Raw genomic sequence first — 18,011 nt, forward strand, 5'->3', positions numbered from 1 at the left:
AAATAACTTAAAATGGAAAAGTTGGCAGGGAACCAAATAAGAGCAAACATTAATGACCAAGGGCAATGAAAAAAAAGGTACTTGTCCGTATTATACATTTTTCTCCATAATGTGATAAATTAAATCAGTGACACAAAATATGAAAGCCCTGTGACCTTAGAAGTAATAACAAAATATAAATGTCAATAGTCTTATAAAACTATAATTTTTCTGGTATATAGTATTAACTTTTATGATATCTCTGGTAAATATTTGAGGTAATGGTAAATATTTTAAAAAATCATTAAAAACCTTTACAGATTCAAATATTTTCAGGAATAAATTTAAAAGAAAAACAAAAAAGAAATACTAAATAACTACAATGCAGAATTAAATTCTGGCAATATTTTACTATATAACAGTTCAAGTTTCAAAATTCAAAAGAAGGAACTAAAACACAAAGTATTAACTAAGGTTGTTAATGACCTTAGGGTCATTAAATTGAGAGGGTCAGCACTCTTAATGAATCAAGGGAATAGAGTTTTAACAGCTATTTGAGATAAGACAAGGATTTTTAAATGAGCTGCCTACCTAGATCTGGGGCCCCTGAAGGTCCAGAAAAACATCACACCATCAGAAACCGGAAAGAATAAGAAAGTTTGCCTGTCTTGGCAAGAGAACTTGTTGAAAAAACAAATATCGCCCTGGAAAATTAAAAATAATGGGAAATATCCCATGTGTATTAAGTGGCTTTAACTTATATTACCTGGGTGGTCCTCAAATACCCATTCTGTTATTTATATAGCAGTAGCATCAGAACTTTGATAACCCTGGGGCATCTGTCAGAAACAGATGGAAAACCTCCCTAGAAAACATGTCCTCAATGACAAAAAGGATACTCAAGGGAAAAAGATCGTTGAAGATAAGCTCCTAATACAAACCATTTTATATACCAAAAAAAAGAACTTTATTAGCAAGAGGAAAATTAGATCCTGTTTTCAAACGCATTATCAAGAACTTTTGATAATAAAATTTTGATAATAAATTAAATAAAAATTTTGCTTAAAATTACTAAAGACATATAGAATTAAAAAACATAAGAAAAAAAGCAAGGCACTATTAAAAAGTGCAAATCAGGTTTGAAAAAACAACCAAAGAGAATTTCCAAAAATAAAAAATACAGTTACTAAAGTTAAAGACATAATAGGTGGGATAAATAGCATTTAGAAATAATTAGTAAACTAGAAATAGATTTGAGAAAATTCCAGAATTTACTAAAATAAATTTTTAAATGAAAAGTTTAAAAGGAAAATGAAGAGACAGGGAGAGATGAGTCCAACATATATAACTAGAATTCCAAAATGAGAGAACAGAAAGAAAGGAAAAGAGAAAATACTAAAGAAAACATGGCTGATGATTTTCCCAGAAATTATGAAACATAAGAATTCATAGACTCAGGAAGCACAATGTGTCCTGGTTCAGACAAATACAAGGAAATCCACAAGTATACATATCTTGATGAAACTGCTGATCACCCATGATGACGAAAAGATACTAAATTCAGCTGGAGAAAACAGATTACACCATTCCAAGGCATACAGGGTTAGAGGAGCTGTGGAATCAATATTTCGCTGATGTACTCCAGTATAACAATGATTTAATATATGTCTATATTGTCCATATAAACAAAGAAATGGTATAATTATCTGTACCTATCATGTAATATAGAGGATTATATCCATAGAAATTTATTAAACCCTCGTTGAAAATAACAAAACATTGACTATTGTAAGGTTCTAAGCAAATAACAGAAAAATAATCATGTGAGTTGGCAAAAGTTCTTCTAGTAAGCTTTGGGAGGTATAGATTGTAAACAAAAAAAAAGTATAGTTCTCTGAAATTGTTACTAAGCAAGAAGGCACAGGTGTATGCCAGATGCACTCAAGAAAACACATGTGTCAGAAAAGCTGTGGTCATCTTTCTTGGACTCAGAATATTTACACTAAGGTTCTTCTGCCCATCTGTCATACATTTTGGTATGCCTTTGTGGGAAATATGAAAGGAGTTTAAGAACCACACTTCAAAAACTGCATATTATCAAAGACCAGAAGTAGGAAAAGTGGTACCAAGGTTCCCAAGATATTCCACCAAAAAAATCAGAATAAGAAATGCTAGATGGTCTGTGTGCACAGAGCAATTCTTTTTTTTTTTTTTCTTCCTCCTGTGTGTGAGAAAGGGTCTCCTTCTGTCGCCCAGGCTAGAGTGCAGTGGCATGATCTTGGCTCACTGTAACCTCTGCCTCCTGGGCTCAAGTCATCCCAGTACCTCAGCCTCCTAAGTAGCTAGGGCTACAAGTGTGTGACTCCACATCTGGCTAATTTTTGTATTTTTTGTAGGGACGGGGTTTCGCCACGTTGCCCAGGCTGGTGCACACAGCAATTCTTATGCAACATAAAGATTTTCTTAGTATGGCATTATGGCTGAACTTTAGATGGAAGACACTAGAGCAGAAGATACTTAAAACTTGTGGTAATCACCTGAGACCATCTCTTACAGTAGTTATTCCTAAATATGAAAACAGTAATATTCACAAACATTTATTATAAATAATCTGCTACCTGGAAAACTATGTGTTACATAAACCTATTCCTTGATATTCTTCTATTTATATTAATGGGAGGCATAAAGATAAATAATTTAAATCCTATAGGAACTTAAAAAATGAAATAGTTGGCAAGGCACGGTGACTCACGCCTGTAATACTAGCACTTTGGGAGGCCGAGGTGGGCGGATCACCTGAGGTCTGGAGTTAAAGATCAGTCTGGCCAACATGGAAAAACCACATCTCTACAAAAAATACAAAAATTAGCCAGGCGTGGTGGCGCGGGCCTGTAGTCCCAGCTACTTCGGAGGCTGAGGCAAGAGAATCGCTTGAACCCGGGAGGCAGAGGCTGCAGTAAGCCGAGATTGTACCACTGCACTCCAGCCTGGGTGACAGAGCAAGACTCCGTCTCAAAATAAAAACAGAAAAAAAAAAAAGGAAAAAAAGAAATAGTTATTGGTATATATCCATTTAGAGGCATTTTTCCAACAGGAGAACTATCCCATGGCTTTCAAATGCAATTAAAATAAAATTCAAACTCCCTCTGACTTACAAAACCATTCATTATTTAGCCCTTCTCTCCCTAAAACTCATCTGCTATTACTTCTTTCCTCCCAGCCAGGCATGATCCCTTAAACGTGCTCAACTTGTTCCTACTCCAGTGTCTTTGCTCTTCCTGAAACACTCTCAGCAGAAACACTCTAGGGGTGTTTGAACGGATAGCTCATTTTTCTCGTTCAGGTATTAGAAGGGGTCTTCCCTGAGCTCCAATCTAAGGAAATTTCCCAATTACTCTTATTATGTTACCCAGTTATATTATTTTCATAGCATTTATCACTCTGAAATTGAGAAACATGGATTGAGGGCTCCCTATGGTGCCAGGGATGCTAGGTGCTGAGAAAACAATGGCAAAATGGGTACATAATGCTGTTTCTGAATGTTAAGAATTCAGTTTAGCAGGAAAGATAACTAAACAAAGTAATCATAAGGTATGATAAGTAGAGTAATAAGGAAAGTACAAGGAAGTGTGGAAATACTCAATAGGGACCTAATCTTTTATCTCAAGGTGTTGAATATACAGAAAGAATTAATCTCTAAAGACATATAAAGCATCTTGTGCACAATGCTACAAGAACTACAGCTTGAAATGAGGATGGTTCTTAAGGTACATTTAAAGAAAATATCAGTATAAATTTAGTTTGGCAAAATTAAATAATATTAAAATAAAATATTCTCATTCTTGAAAAAAAAAAAAACAGCAACATAAACTTTCCTGCCAAAACAAAAGAACAAAACAAAGGTTAATATATTTGTAATGGAGATCACAAGTGCTACGTCTATTTATTACAATATTTAGAAGACAGTTTTATGAGTATACTAAATTAAAATATTAATTTAGTCTTACTGAGATGTCCAATGGATAATAGCTTTGATTCCAGTTGTTTATATCTATAACCTGAAACTCCTGGTCATCTAATTTTACTTGTTAGACCTTTTCAAAGGAAAAGCATCAAAAAACAAAACAAAACAAAACAAAACAAAACAAAACCCAACTTCATAGACACTAGAGGTATTCCTGAAAGTTTCTCAGAGAAAAGAACATTAGAAATTGTGTGTTGCGGATTTACATAGGAATCCACTAAGGAAGAGAAAGTCAGGAGATTTTCAAAATTTCATTTTTAAAGCTTCAATAATATGGCTGGTCACAGTAGCTCATGCCTATAATCCAGTGCTTTGGGAGGATAGGGTGGGAGCATAGTTAGAGCCCAGAAGTTGGAGGTTACAGTGAACTATGATAACGACATAGTGAACTATAAGTGACACAGTGAGACCCTGTCATTCATAAATAAACCAGTAAACTTTAATAGTATGTACTGTTGTACCAGTTACAGTGCTCACAGAATTATACAGGATAATGTATAAAAGGTAAATGTTGTACACATGCTTTTAAAATACATTCTTGATATAATCCTGTTTGGCCCCTTCTCTTAAAAAGAAAACACCATGGCTGGGCACAGTGGCCTCTCAGCACTTTGGTAGGCCAAGGCCAATGGATCACCTGAGGTCAGGAGTTCAAGACTAGCCTGGCCAACATGGTGAAACCCTATCTCTACTAAAAATACAAAAATCAGCTGGGCATGGGGGTACAGGCCTGTAATTCCAGCTACTCAGGAGGCTGAGAGGAAGGAGAATTGCTTGAAGCCAGGAGGCAGAGGTTGCAGTAAGCCGAGACTGTACCACTGCACTCCAACCTGGGTGACAGAGACTCCATCTCAAAACAAACAAACAAACAAACACACACACACACACAGAAAAAAGAAAACACCATAGAAGGGAAACTGGCTACTTATGGGCTTTGGTCAGTTGGGTTTCAATGAATCAAGGCATTATCTATCCATCCATCTTAGCTGTAAGATGACTGTAAAGTAATTGAAAATATATGCTACCATGATGATTACACACAATTTAAACATTTTCTTATTTTTTAGTGCCTACTGTATCAGTCAGTAACTACACTAAGATATAAAAAAGAGTAAGACCAAGCAAGACAGGATCTCTGTCCTCTTATATCTACACCATCTTTTTATATTGCCATAGGACACTCTCAGCCAACATGTAAGGAAGAAGATATCTGCTGGCTGCTAAGAATGAAAAACCAACTGCTCCCCCCTGTTGTATCATGAATCGTTTAGCTTTCACACCCACTTTCCAGGAACTTTTTAAGCAAGAAGAAAAATTCACATTTTTCATGTAAAGGCATGGTAAGGTTTAAGGAAATTATAAAATCACATCATTCAAATAGGTTTAGGTCAATCTAGGCATTAACCTACAAAGTATGAAAATTAGACTAACTTCTGTGATTTTGCTTAGGTCTTAACTTGATGTCCTCACAAATTAGATAAAAGTGATGTTTTTCAGGTTGAAAATTTAAAACAAATTTAAAACTTTTTTCCTTCCATATTCCTATCTATAATTTCAGGTGCAATTCTGGAAAAAATCTCATTTTTATTAATCACTAATCAAACTATGCTGGGGGTCCTGTGCAGTGCGAACATTTGGGAAATAGTCTAAAAAATAAAAATAAAAGAGATCTAAGGACACAGAGAATAGTCATAATCTCTCAGAAATAAAGCTAGAAATATATGGTTTAGGGATTTTAATGCCTACACATAGCCATAGTTCCCCATATTCAAGGTTACCAGTCCTGAGAAGTATAAGACCAATGAATTTTAGTAATATGTCATGTCAGATTCCAAGTCAGCTTGCTAAGCAAACATAGTAACAACAATTTTAAAATTCTGTATGTGTAAAAAAAGCCCACAGAGTATTACATGTAATTTGTTATGTGTATATAAAAATATTTTAACAAACAAATATGCTGTAACTATTTCTCTGACAATGAAGTTTAAAAGATAAATTACCTAACAAAATCAAGTCAGAGATAGGAACAGATAAAAGTATTATGATAAAAACAAAATTATTTACTTTTAAGTGTACTTTTGCAAAGTCTATTAGAATTATATCTTTAAATATTACACATGAGAAAAGTATATCAATATTAACTTGGAGAATTAAGACTTAGTGGTACTTTCAGGTAATTATAAGATAAACTTTCCACCTCCCCCTAAAGCACTGGTGGCCATATAAAGCAGCAAGTCACTTGAATGTGCAAACTACACACGGTGGACATCAGTACATTTCCTCAGATTATAAAATAAACCCAGATGTAGCAAAAATGGTTGCTAAGAGAAGAAGAAAAAGAGAGTGATTAGCTAACAATGGACTTTAGCACAAGCCTACAAAGATCTGAGCCTTGAGCAGAAGAAAAGTAGTTGACTAGTAAGAGGAAGGAAACCAAGGTTCTACACATAGCTCTATTTTTTGTGACACTGGACAAGCCAAAGAACCACTTCAAATTTAGTTTACTGTAGTAGTTTTTGTTTTATAACCACTTCCCAAGAATAATTCAGAGTTTAGAGTTTTGCAAAAGAGGAACCTTAACAAGATTTGGAAGATGGAGGGAAATAGTAGCCAATATTCTCTGCAAGACTTCATGTTTTAAATGCAGTGAAAGACCAATGGAAAGGTGCTGGCAGATTCTAGCTTGTTCTCACTTTTCCTGGCTCTGTGACCACTTCTTCTTCCTGACCCTTGGCCCTGCTGAACAACAGCAACTCCAGCCTCCCGGCCTTACCCCAGATGCAGAGGCCACAGCCTCCCATTAATGTCTACCAGCCTTCTGGTGGTTTCAGTCCACCAGTTGGATGTGCTGCTGGATGTTTCCGAGGTTCCCTTGAAAGCTCCCAAGTTTTTAACCAGGTCAAGCGCTTCAGGAGGGTTGGTTGTGACTTTGATCCTTCAACTCCCTCTTCCAGACCCTTACTTGTCAGCTTTTTCCACAACTGGGTAAGATTTTACACCTAAAATGAATCTCTTATTCTGTAATACTCTATTGGTTCTGCTGCCTTAATTAAACTGTGATATATTCCCTTGGATGAAAAAAAATCAAAGTTTTAGGAACAGAAGATCTTCAAGTTTTAAAATCTGATGATTCTCTATACTTAACTTCCCTACTCCCCACTCCCTGCAACATACACATAGAAGCACATCACAATTAAAGACAAAATTTGAGTAATGTACCCAGAGGAATGAATGAAAATCATCATTAAAGGTTGCCGTTTAATATTGGTCAGGGAAGTAAACACATTATTCCTCACTGTATCTTTGGAATTTCATCTACAATACCTATTCAGAAACAGAATCATATTAAGGTCCTATTTATATGTCTGTCAAGATTAATCATCAGAACTATGCTACAACAGATCTAAAATTTTATGTTTTTAATTGAATGAGTATCTCTCATAAACATTCACATTCAGTCTCTTGATTAGTTGGCTCTACTTAATCATCACTCTGTCATTGATTAATTTAGCCTTTATTTGGTATCTGTTATGTGCCAAGCATGACATTATGTGCCAAGTAAAACATGCCATACTTTCATACTTCTGGCCTCTGGATCTGCTGCTTCCCCGTTCAGAATGCTCCCTCTACTCTGCAGGCACCCAAACTCTGTGGAAACAGGTTCAGAAGCCATGCACTCTGTGAAACCTTCTCTGAAACCCCACCCATAGAGTCAATCGTTCATTTCTCTCTCTTTTTTTTTTCTTTTAAAAAGAGAAATGAATGACTATTTTGTACCTATGTCAACTTTGCATTAATTTATCTTTTCGCTTATGTGCCTGTGCCTAAGATCTCCTACGTATGTGGCATATATTTATCTTGATTTGGATTTGTTTCTTCTGTAAGCCTAAGTATGCTATATTTGTCAATTATAGCATTCTCCACACTATAATAGTTAAATAGTAAGTCTGTTTCTTTGATTGGCTGCTGAACTTACAGGACATATATTAGAATAAAATTAGAAATTATTTCATTTGTTTCTCCAGTGTAAAAGACCTTCAATGGCATACACTAGACATTCAAAAGTCTTTATTTTTTATTATTCATTTATTTATCTGAGACAGGGTTTTGTTCTGTTGATGAGGATGGAGGTGAAGTGACATGATCATAGCTCAATGCAGCCTTGAACTCCTGGGCTTAAGTGATCCTCCTGATTCAGCCTCAAGATAAGCTAGGGCCATAGGTGCATGCCACCATGCCCTGCTAACTAAAAAAATTACGTTGTTGTTGAGACAAGGTCTCACTATGTTGCCTAGGCTGGTCCTGGCTTCAAGCAATCCTCCCGCTTTGGCCTCTCAAAGTGTTGGGATTACAAGCATGAGCCATCAAAAGTCTGTTAATTTTTGACCACACACAGCCATCAAAAGTCTTTGTAAATTTTTGATGAGGGTGACAGGATCATTCAATGGGGAAAGACTAGTATCTTCAGTAAATGATGACAGAACAACCGGAAACCCATATGTTAAAAAATGAAGTTGGACCTTTACCACATACTGAGAGGAGACAATGTGCTAACAGCCCTCGCTCTCTCGGTGCCTCCTCAGCCTTGGCGTCCACTGTGGCAGCGCTTGAGGAGCCCTTCCGCCCACCATTGCACTATAGGAGCCCCGACTCTGGGCTGGCTGAGGCTAGAGCCAGCTCCCTCTGCTTGCAGGGAGGTGTGGAGGGAGAGGCGCGGTCCGGAACCGGGGCCGCGCAGTGGCCCGCGTCCAGGCCAGCACGAGTTCCGGCAGGCACCGGCCTGGCGGCCCCGCCAATGGCCGGCGCTGCTGGCCCAGAGCAGTGAGGGGCTTAGTACTGGAGCCAGCAGCTGTGGTGGGTGCGCCTGTCCCCCAGCAGTGCCAGCCCGCGGGGGCTGCGCTCAAGTTGTCGCCTGGGCCTCAGCTGCCTCCCCATGGGGCAGGGCTCCGGACCTGCAGCCCGCCATGCCTGAACTCTCCCCTCATGGCAGTGGGCTACCCTGCGGCCCAAGCCTCCCTGATGAGCACTGCCCCCTGCTCCCTGGCCCTCGGTCCCATCCACTGCCCAGGGGCTGAGGAGTGCGGGTGCATGGCGCTGGACTGGCGGGTAGCTTTGCCTGCACCGGGGGCAGGATCCACTGGGTGAAGCTGGCTGGGCTCTTGAGTCTGGTGGGGACTTGGAGAGCTTTTATGTCTGGCTGAGGGATTGTAGACACACCAATCAGCACTCTAGCCCTGGGTTTGCAAGTACACCAATCAGTACTCTGATTACTTAGTATCTAGCTAACCTAGTGGGGACTTGGAAGAAGCTTTAATGTCAAGCTAAGGGATTGTAAACGCACCAATCAGCACGCTAGCTCAGGGTTTGCAAATACACCAGTCCTTACTCTGTATCTAGCTAACCTAAGGGGGACTTGGAGAACTTTTCTGTCTAGCTAGAGGGCTGTAAATGCACCAATCAGCACCCTGTCAAAACAGTCCAATCAGCTCTCTGTAAAGCGGACCAATCAGTGGGATGTGGGTGGGGCCAGAAAAGGAAATAAAAGCAGGCTTCCGGAGCCAGCCAGCAGCAACATGCTTGGGTCCACTTCTACACCGTGGAAGCTTTGTTCTTTTGCTCTTTGCAATAAATCTTGCTCCTGCTCACTGGGTCCACGCTGCCTTTATGAGCTGTAACACCGCGAGGGTCTGCAGCTTAATTCCTGAAGCCAATGAGACCACGAAGCCACTGGGAAGAATGAAAAACTACAGACACGCTGCCTTTAAGAGCTGTAAGACGGCGAAGATCTCCAGCTTCACTCCTGAAGCCAGCAAGACCATGAACCCACTGGGAAGAAGGAACAAACTGCAGACACATCATCTTTAAGAACTGTAACACTCACCATGAGGGTCCGCGGCTTCATTCTTGAAGTCAGTGAGACCAGGAACTCATCAATTCTGGACATAATACCATCAACAAAAAATTTCCATTATAAAAAAATTTTTCTAAATCATATATCTAATAAGGGTACAGCATCTAGAATAAATGAAGAACTCTTATAACTCATCAACAAGAAGTCAAGGAACTCGATTAAAAATAGCCAAAAGGCTGGGTGCGGTGGCTCACACTGGTAATCCCAGGATGTTGGGAGGCCAAGGCTGCTGGATCACTTGAGGTTAGAAGTTCGAGGCCAGCCTAGCCAACCTGATGAAACCGACCTCTACTAAAAATACAATAATTAGCAGGGCACAGTGGCAGGTGCATGTCATCCCAGGTACTTGGGAGGCTGAGGCAGGAGAATCGATTGAATCCAAGAGGCAGAGGTTACGATGAGCTGAGATCATGCCACTGCACTCTAACCTGGGTGACAGAACAAGTCTCTGTCTCAAAAAAGCATGGGGTGGGGGTGGCAAAAGACAAGCTTTTCTCCAAAGAACTACACAGACAACAAGCAGACAAAAAGCTACTTCAGGTCATTAATCATTACAGAGATGTAAGTGAAAACCACAAGGATGTACCACCTCACACCCAGTAGAATGATGTGTTAGCTTACCAAACAAATAAAAAAACAAAGAAAAGTAAGTATTAGTAAGAATGTGGAGAAACGAACCCTCAAACATTGCTGGTGGGAATATAAAATGGTACAGCCATTTTATGTTTGAAAGAATTTGGCAGTTTCTCAAAAAGTTAAACATAAAATTGCCATATGACCCTGTAATTCTACTACTAGGTGTATACCCAAATATGTGAAAACAGGTACTCAAACAGGTACTTGTACAGCAATATCCATAGCAACATTATACACAGTAGCCAAAAAGCAGAAATAGCTCAAATGTCCATCAATGGATAGACAAATTGTAGTGTACAGATGATCCTCAACTCATACTGGGGTTATATCCTGATAAACTCATTGTAAGTTGAATGTATCCTAAGTTGAGAATGTATTTAATACACTTAACCAATCAAACATCATAGCTTAGTCTAGCCTATCTTAAATGTGCTCAGAACACTCACATTGGCCTCAGTTGGGCAAAATCATCTAACGCAAAGCCTAGCTTATACTAAAACACTGAATATCTCATGTAATTATTGAATACCGTACTGAAAGTGAAAACCAGAATGGCTGTACAGGTATGCAAAGTACAGTTTCTACTGATTGCACTATTATTTTTACATCATCATAAAGTTGAAAAATCTTAAGTTGACCCATTATAAATCAGTGATCACTTATATACACACGGTGGAATATTATTTGGCTATAAAGAGAATGAAGTACTGATATATGCTACAATTTGGATGAATATACAAAACAGTATGTTAAGTGAAAGAGGCCAGATATAAAAGGTCACATATCATATGATTCTATTTATATAAAATATCCAGAATACATAAATTCATACAGACAGGATAAATCCAGACTGGTGAATTTAGAGTCAAATTGGTGGTTGCTAGGGGCTGGAAGGAGGGAGAAGGATAGAGACAAAGTGCCTACCAGGCAAGGGGTTTTACTTTGGGTTGAAGAAAATGTTTTGGAACTAGACAGAGGTGTTAGTTGCTCAATATTGTAAATGTACTAAATGCCACTAAATGTTCACCTTAAATGGTTAATTTTATGTTATGTGAATTTATCTCCAAAAATTATTAAAACACATACACAAACCATAAGTTAAATAAATTAAAGAACAAATAGGAGAGATACAACTAAGGTTAGGTGGTCATAAAATTTCCTAGGAAAGTAAGGCTCATGTTCTTTGTTATGACAGAATTTGTGATTTTTAAGACACAATAACCTGTGACTTTTATAAGCTCGTACCTCCTAAATCTGAAAACTGTGTAAAGATAAGGAATAGAAAGACTTGAAGCTGGCTACTATTATGTGATATTTGGAGTTTATGATTAGTGTAGTTGATGCTGTGGTGTGCCAAGAAGATCCTCCTTTATGATGAAAATATTCACTTCCCAGCTGCCATGCAAGTCGCCTGCTGATGATTCCATAATTACATTCCTCTCTTGAAATTTACCTTGGCTGGCTATGTGTGCTTCTTCACCCAAATTTACACCCCTTCTCAGGGGCACATTCAATCACTTGTCAGTGAAGGACTACAATAATACATTTTATACATGGCAGTGCTATGTTCTAGGGATAAATCAATGAACATGATGGTGATGATTTCTGTCCTCCGGACCCAGAGGTAGTTATATAAGTAATTAGAATAAAATATGTTAAGTGATGTGATAAGAGCACACACAAATGTGACTTAACTTGGTCTTGTGACAGGCTCAGGGAAGGCTTCCTAGAAAACATGTCTACCATGATTGCATATTTAGAAAACCCCACCATCTCAGCCCAAAATCTCCTTAAGCTGATAAGCAACTTCAGCAAAAGTCTCAGGATACAAAATCCATGTGCAAAAATCAAAAGCATTCCTATACACCAATAACAGAGAGCCAAATCATGAGTTAATTCCCATTCACAATTGCTACAAAGAGAATAAAATACTTAGGAATCCAACTTAGAAGGGATGTGAAGGACGTCTTCAAAGAGAAGTACAAACCACTGTTCAATGGAATAAAAGAGGACACGAACAAATGAAAGAACATTCCATGCTCATGGATAGGAAGAATCACTATTGTGAAAATGGCCATACTGCCCAAAGTAATTTATAGATTCAGTGCCATCCCCATCAAGTTACCAATGACTTTCTTCACAGAATTGGAAAAAACTACTTTAAAGTTCATATGGAACCAAAAGAGAGCCCACATTGCCAAGACAATCCTAAGCAAAAAGAACAAAGCTGGAGGCATCATGCTACCTGACTTCAAACTATACTACAAGGCTACAGTAACCAAAACAGCATGCTATTGGTACCAAAACAGAGAGATAGACCAATGGAACAGAACAGAGCCCTCAGAAATAACACTACACATCTACAACCATCTGATCTTTGACAAACCTGACAAAAACAAGAAACGGAGAAAGGATTCCCTATTTAATAAATGGTGTTGGGAAAACTGCCTAGCCACATGTAGAAAGCTGAAACTGGATCCCTTCCTTACACCTTATACAAAAATTATTTCAAGATGGATTAAAGACTTAAATGTTAGACCTAAAACCATAAAATCCCTAGAAGAAAACCTAGGCAGTATCATTCAGGACATAGGCATGGGCAAGGACTTCATGTCTAAAACACCAAAAGCAATGGCAAAACAAGCCAACATTGACAAATGGGATCTAATTAAACTAAAGAGCTTCTGCACAGCAAAAGAAACTACCATCAGAGTGAACAGGCAACCTACATAATGGAAGAAAATTTTTGCAATCTACCCATCTGACAAAGGGCTAATATCCAGATGTACAAAGAACAGAAACAAATTTACAAGAAAAAATCAAATAACTCAGTGGGCAAAGGATATGAACAGACGCTTCTCAAAAGAAGACATTTATGCAGCCAACAGACACATGAAAAAATGCTCATCATCACTGACCATCAGAGAAATGCAAATCAAAACCACAATAAGATACCATCTCATACCAGTTAGAATGGCAATCATTAAAAAGTCAGGAAACAACAGGTGCTGGAGAGGATGTGGAGAAATAGGAACACTTTTACACTATGGGTGGGAGTGTAAACTAGTTCAACCATTGTGGAAGACAGTGTGGCGATTCCTCAAGGATCTAGAACTAGAAATACCATTTGACCCACCAATCCCATTACTGGGTACATACCCAAAGGATTATAAATCATGCTGCAAAAAGACACATGCCCTCGTATGTTTATTGCAGCACTATCCACAATCGCAAAGACTTGGAACCAACCCAAATGTCCATCAATGACAGACTGGATTAAGAAAATGTAGCACATATACACCATGGAATACTATGCAGCCATAAAAAAGGATGTTCATGTCCTTTGTAGGGACATGGAAGAAGCTGGAAACCATCATTCTCAGCAAACTATTGCAAGAACAGAAAACCAAAGGAAAAGAAGTCATTATATGAAAAAGACACATGCACACACATGTTTATAGCAGCACAATTTGGAACTGCAAAGAGATGTAAACTATCTAAGTGCCCATCAACCAATGAGTGGATAAAGAAAATGTGGTATATATACACCATGGTCTACTACTCAGCCATAAAAAGGAATGAAATAATGTCTTTTGCAGGAACTTGGATGGAACTGGTGGCCATTATTCTAAGAGAGGTAACTCAGGAATGGAAAACCAAGTATCATATATTCTCACTTATAAGTAGGAGCTAAGCTATGAGAATGCAAAGTCCTAAGAATGATATAATGGACTTTGGGGATTTGGGGGTGGGGGTGGTGAGGAAGGGGAGTGAGGGATAAAAGACTACATATTGGGCTCAGTGTATACTAATCAGGTGATGGGTGTACCAAAATCCCAGAAATCACCCCTAAATAACTTATCCATGTACCCCAAAACTACCTGTACCCCAAAAACTGTTGAAATAAAAATAAATTTAAAAAATTATCTATGAACATAGTTACTTTTATTTAAAGTGGATGGAAAAAACCCTAGAGTCAGAAACTCTTGTTTTTCCCCCACACTCTAACTTAAACATAACTTTGCAGAGTATTCATTAATTTTTTCTTGTTATTATAAGCAAAAAGGAGAGGCTAAACTTCAACCAAACAATTGACCCCAAATACAACAGATTTTAAGAGAAAATGTGTATCCTTTAGCCTGAAGTAGATTCTTTCAACAAATAGTAAGCTTTTTTTTATGCTAACATAATCTTAAATTTGTAATAATTTCAGTGTGACACTGGTAGGACCAGCAGGTTTCCATGCAAAATCATCAGCTACAATTACAAAATATTTTTTATGTTTGTAATGAAAAGCAGAAGCAATACCAAAATACTTAGGTTGGTTGGACATGCTAAAGATTATATCACCAACTGTTCTGGCAATGAAGTATTAGAAAGAGTAGAAAATTTCTCAATCATTTCCTACCTGCTGGCCATATTCCACTCAAGGGCTGGATTTTGAGAATTCCTTTCAGTCTCTGTTAGCACCCCTCCTGAGACACTTTCCTTCTCTGGTTTTAGTTGATCCCATTGTGCAGTACCAATATTGATAGACTGCAGGTCTATTTGGTATTGTCTGTCTTCGATTTCTGATCCAGGATCTCGAAGAATTCCTAAGTTCAAGGCTCTCCTGTAAAGGCAGTGAAAAAAACAAAAACAAAAACAAGAAAACAGATAAAATAACCATTCTATATTTATTTTGTTCACTAACATATTGTCAATACCATTTTTTTCACTGTGGATTACTGATGAATAAACTGGGGCACATCTATGAAAAAGGTTTCAGAAAGTTAGCTCATATTATGACTTGAAAACATATCCAAAACTTATCACTTAGAGTAATCTACACTACAATGACTTCTTACGTTATTCCTGGCACGTTACTCTTTTTCTAAGTACTTTCACATACATGATTTCAATCCCTGAGATGCTCTGAGGTTCTATTTTATGTCCATTTTTACCAATGAAAAAATAATTCAGAGAGTTTGAAAGATAGCTAAAGTTACAAAACTAGTATGGGACAAAACTACAACACAAATACGAGGTTTTTCGTTTTTGTTTTTGTTTTTTTTACTCAAAACGCTTTCCCTTGCTAATCATCTACTTTCCTCTGAACTTTGATTTCTTGTTAGGAAAGGTAATGGAGCCTTCTTAATCTATTTCACTCCCTCAACCCTTGCTCTTCATTCTTTATATAACCCAAATGTAGTGTTGAGAAATGACAAGGTTTCTGATGTAGAATAACAGTGAGGTTTACTGCCCCATATAGAGTTGGAACATACAACGTTGATCCTACTGGGTCCACTGCTAAGTAAATGAATAAAATAATCTGTAAAGCTAAATCAAAGGAAGTAAATAGATAAAAATTTTCATGAAGGTTTTAAAGTAAAATAGAAAGGCAGTAAGGTAGGGTGGGAAGCACAAAGTTTGAGAGCCAGAGAAAACTTAAGTGTGCCTGAATTTGGGACCTTTTTCTTATGTTAAGTTTTGTTGGTTCAGAAAAGTTTTAAAGTAGATGATCAAAAGAAAAATAGTATTTGGTCCCCATAAAAGTTTTTATCAGCAGAAAAGCTGAAATAACAAAGCGAATAAAAATAGCCTTACTAGTAGAAATATTTTTTAAAGTTTCAATTACAGACATTAGAAAAAATACAATTAAGTTAATTACATCAGTTGAACGCTAATGAAACTTATTATTCGGAGGTGATGGGGGGAGTGTTGGGTCCTAGTGTGAAAAGTACAGAAAAAGGCAATCTGATTCGGTTTTTGCTTTGGTTGACTAAGAAGGTGTGGAGGTCAGAATAAGCACTCCCAGAGGCTGGTTAAACGATAATGGACAGTGAATGACTACTCAGACTCAAGAGAGCAGGTGTCTGGGCCAGCTGCTCAGGACTGGGCCAGGCAAGGTGAGGGCTGATATTAATTAATTCAAGTGAAGAGAGAAGCAAGGAGCAGACATGAGTGGAATAAGCAAGCAGCTCAGGTAGTGAGACGTCACAGGGAGTTATGAATGGGGGAAAGGGGAACAAATAGCCAGTGATCAACAAGCCATAGCAGGAGCCAGAGAAACTGAGGATAATTCTCATGATTCCTAAGGTAGGAGCTGGATCTGTTTCTTCTCCTTTTTAACTTAGAAAAATTGCAGGAAAAGTTACCTAAAATTTTACACAAACTCAAGAACTGCATTAGAAACAGGGCTCATAAGTGGGCCATTAATCCTTTCAATTTGTCTTAAAGAGAAAAGGAATGAATGACAGTGGGGGTAGGAAGGAGAGGCATTTTGAGAGTCTCTCTGTAGAAGAACGTTCTAGTTTCATTTAAATATTGGTGTAATTCTGTTAATTCTTAAAAGGCCCAGCTCAGCTATCATTTTTTTTATGAAGCCTTTCCTGATCACCCTTCCTCCAAACTCCCTCCTTCCCAAATCTGTGTTCTTAGGGTCTCTCTATACTTGTAAATACAATAATACCACATTGACTTATCAGTCTTCCCAAATATGCCAAACATTTCTTGAAGTCAGGAACTATCTATACTATCTAGCAATAGGTAAATGCTGTTTCAATTCACTGATGTGAACTGACATAAATCTTTACAAATCTCAGGTGGAGAACGTATCTGTACATAGCAATAAGAGCACAAAGTCTTTAAAACACTAAACTTTTGAATCAGGGCCACATAAATTCTGATCGCCAGCAAATATCTGAGGCAGTTGATGGCCTAACCTATTTCCCTAGATTATTACTCCCCATATAAACATTACTTTTACTTATTTTAAAACAGCCAATGCTCTGTACATTTTAAATAAACTCCCTAAACATATTTTTAAGGTGAACTAAAATACTTTAAGAATGCCTTTGAAGGAAAAAAAATGAAAACAAAATTAGTGCTATATTAAAAGACAAATCAACCTAATCCCAATGTAAACAACCGTTTTCCTATTTCTCTTGACACATGGAAAAACTGTAATAATTACAAGATTACAATCACAAAAACACCGAGTTTCATTAGAGTTTTCATTGCATTCAGGCTTGAAATTTCCTATTTTTTTGCGGGGGGGGGGGCTTAAATTAAGCTATATTTCTCCTGTCATCATTTGTTGACAACATGATTTCCCACAGGTTCTTCTTCCCTATGCAATACTTTCTATTTTGAGTGATAGCCAGATACTTCCAAAAATGTAATTTTCAAATTTAAAACTTTTAGGGATCAGGATTAGTACTTCTACATTTTTTCTTATTGCTTGCTTTTAAAATTAAGTTATATATTTGATATATTGACATATATGTGACATATTTGATTTGAAAAAATTCAGAGTAATTTATAATATTTGAGGATATAAATCCAACTTAAAAGTTAATTGCAAAACCTTCCAAATCTCAGCTGGGGAAAGTAGGATAAGCAGTTGATTTATGTGAGTTTTAGTCTCAGACTTTCCAATGATCATGAGCTTGCAGAAATTATTTAACTTCCCTGTGCTTT

At 37.5% G+C, this 18,011-nt stretch overlaps 1 protein-coding gene and 1 long non-coding RNA gene across 9 annotated transcripts in view; one reads left to right on the forward strand and one right to left on the reverse strand.

Moving 5' to 3' along the window:
- The window catches only part of LOC105476071 (vacuolar protein sorting 13 homolog B), an 859,286-nt gene that overhangs the window by 304,866 nt on the left and 536,409 nt on the right, over positions 1 to 18,011 (reverse strand). For all 8 annotated transcript variants that reach the window (XM_011731700.3, XM_011731704.3, XM_011731702.3 and 5 more), the window contains one exon: positions 14,959 to 15,162. In XM_011731700.3, the coding sequence (XP_011730002.2) occupies positions 14,959 to 15,162 (204 nt within the window). The remainder of the gene's footprint in view (positions 1 to 14,958; positions 15,163 to 18,011) is intronic.
- The window catches only part of LOC105476074 (uncharacterized), a 31,035-nt gene continuing 29,485 nt past the window's right edge, over positions 16,462 to 18,011 (forward strand). The window contains exon 1 of the long non-coding RNA XR_983839.3: positions 16,462 to 16,628. This is a non-coding gene — a long non-coding RNA (uncharacterized lncRNA). The remainder of the gene's footprint in view (positions 16,629 to 18,011) is intronic.

Source organism: Macaca nemestrina, chromosome 8 (assembly GCF_043159975.1).
Source record: "Macaca nemestrina isolate mMacNem1 chromosome 8, mMacNem.hap1, whole genome shotgun sequence".
In the NCBI taxonomy this organism is placed as follows: domain Eukaryota; kingdom Metazoa; phylum Chordata; class Mammalia; order Primates; family Cercopithecidae; genus Macaca; species Macaca nemestrina.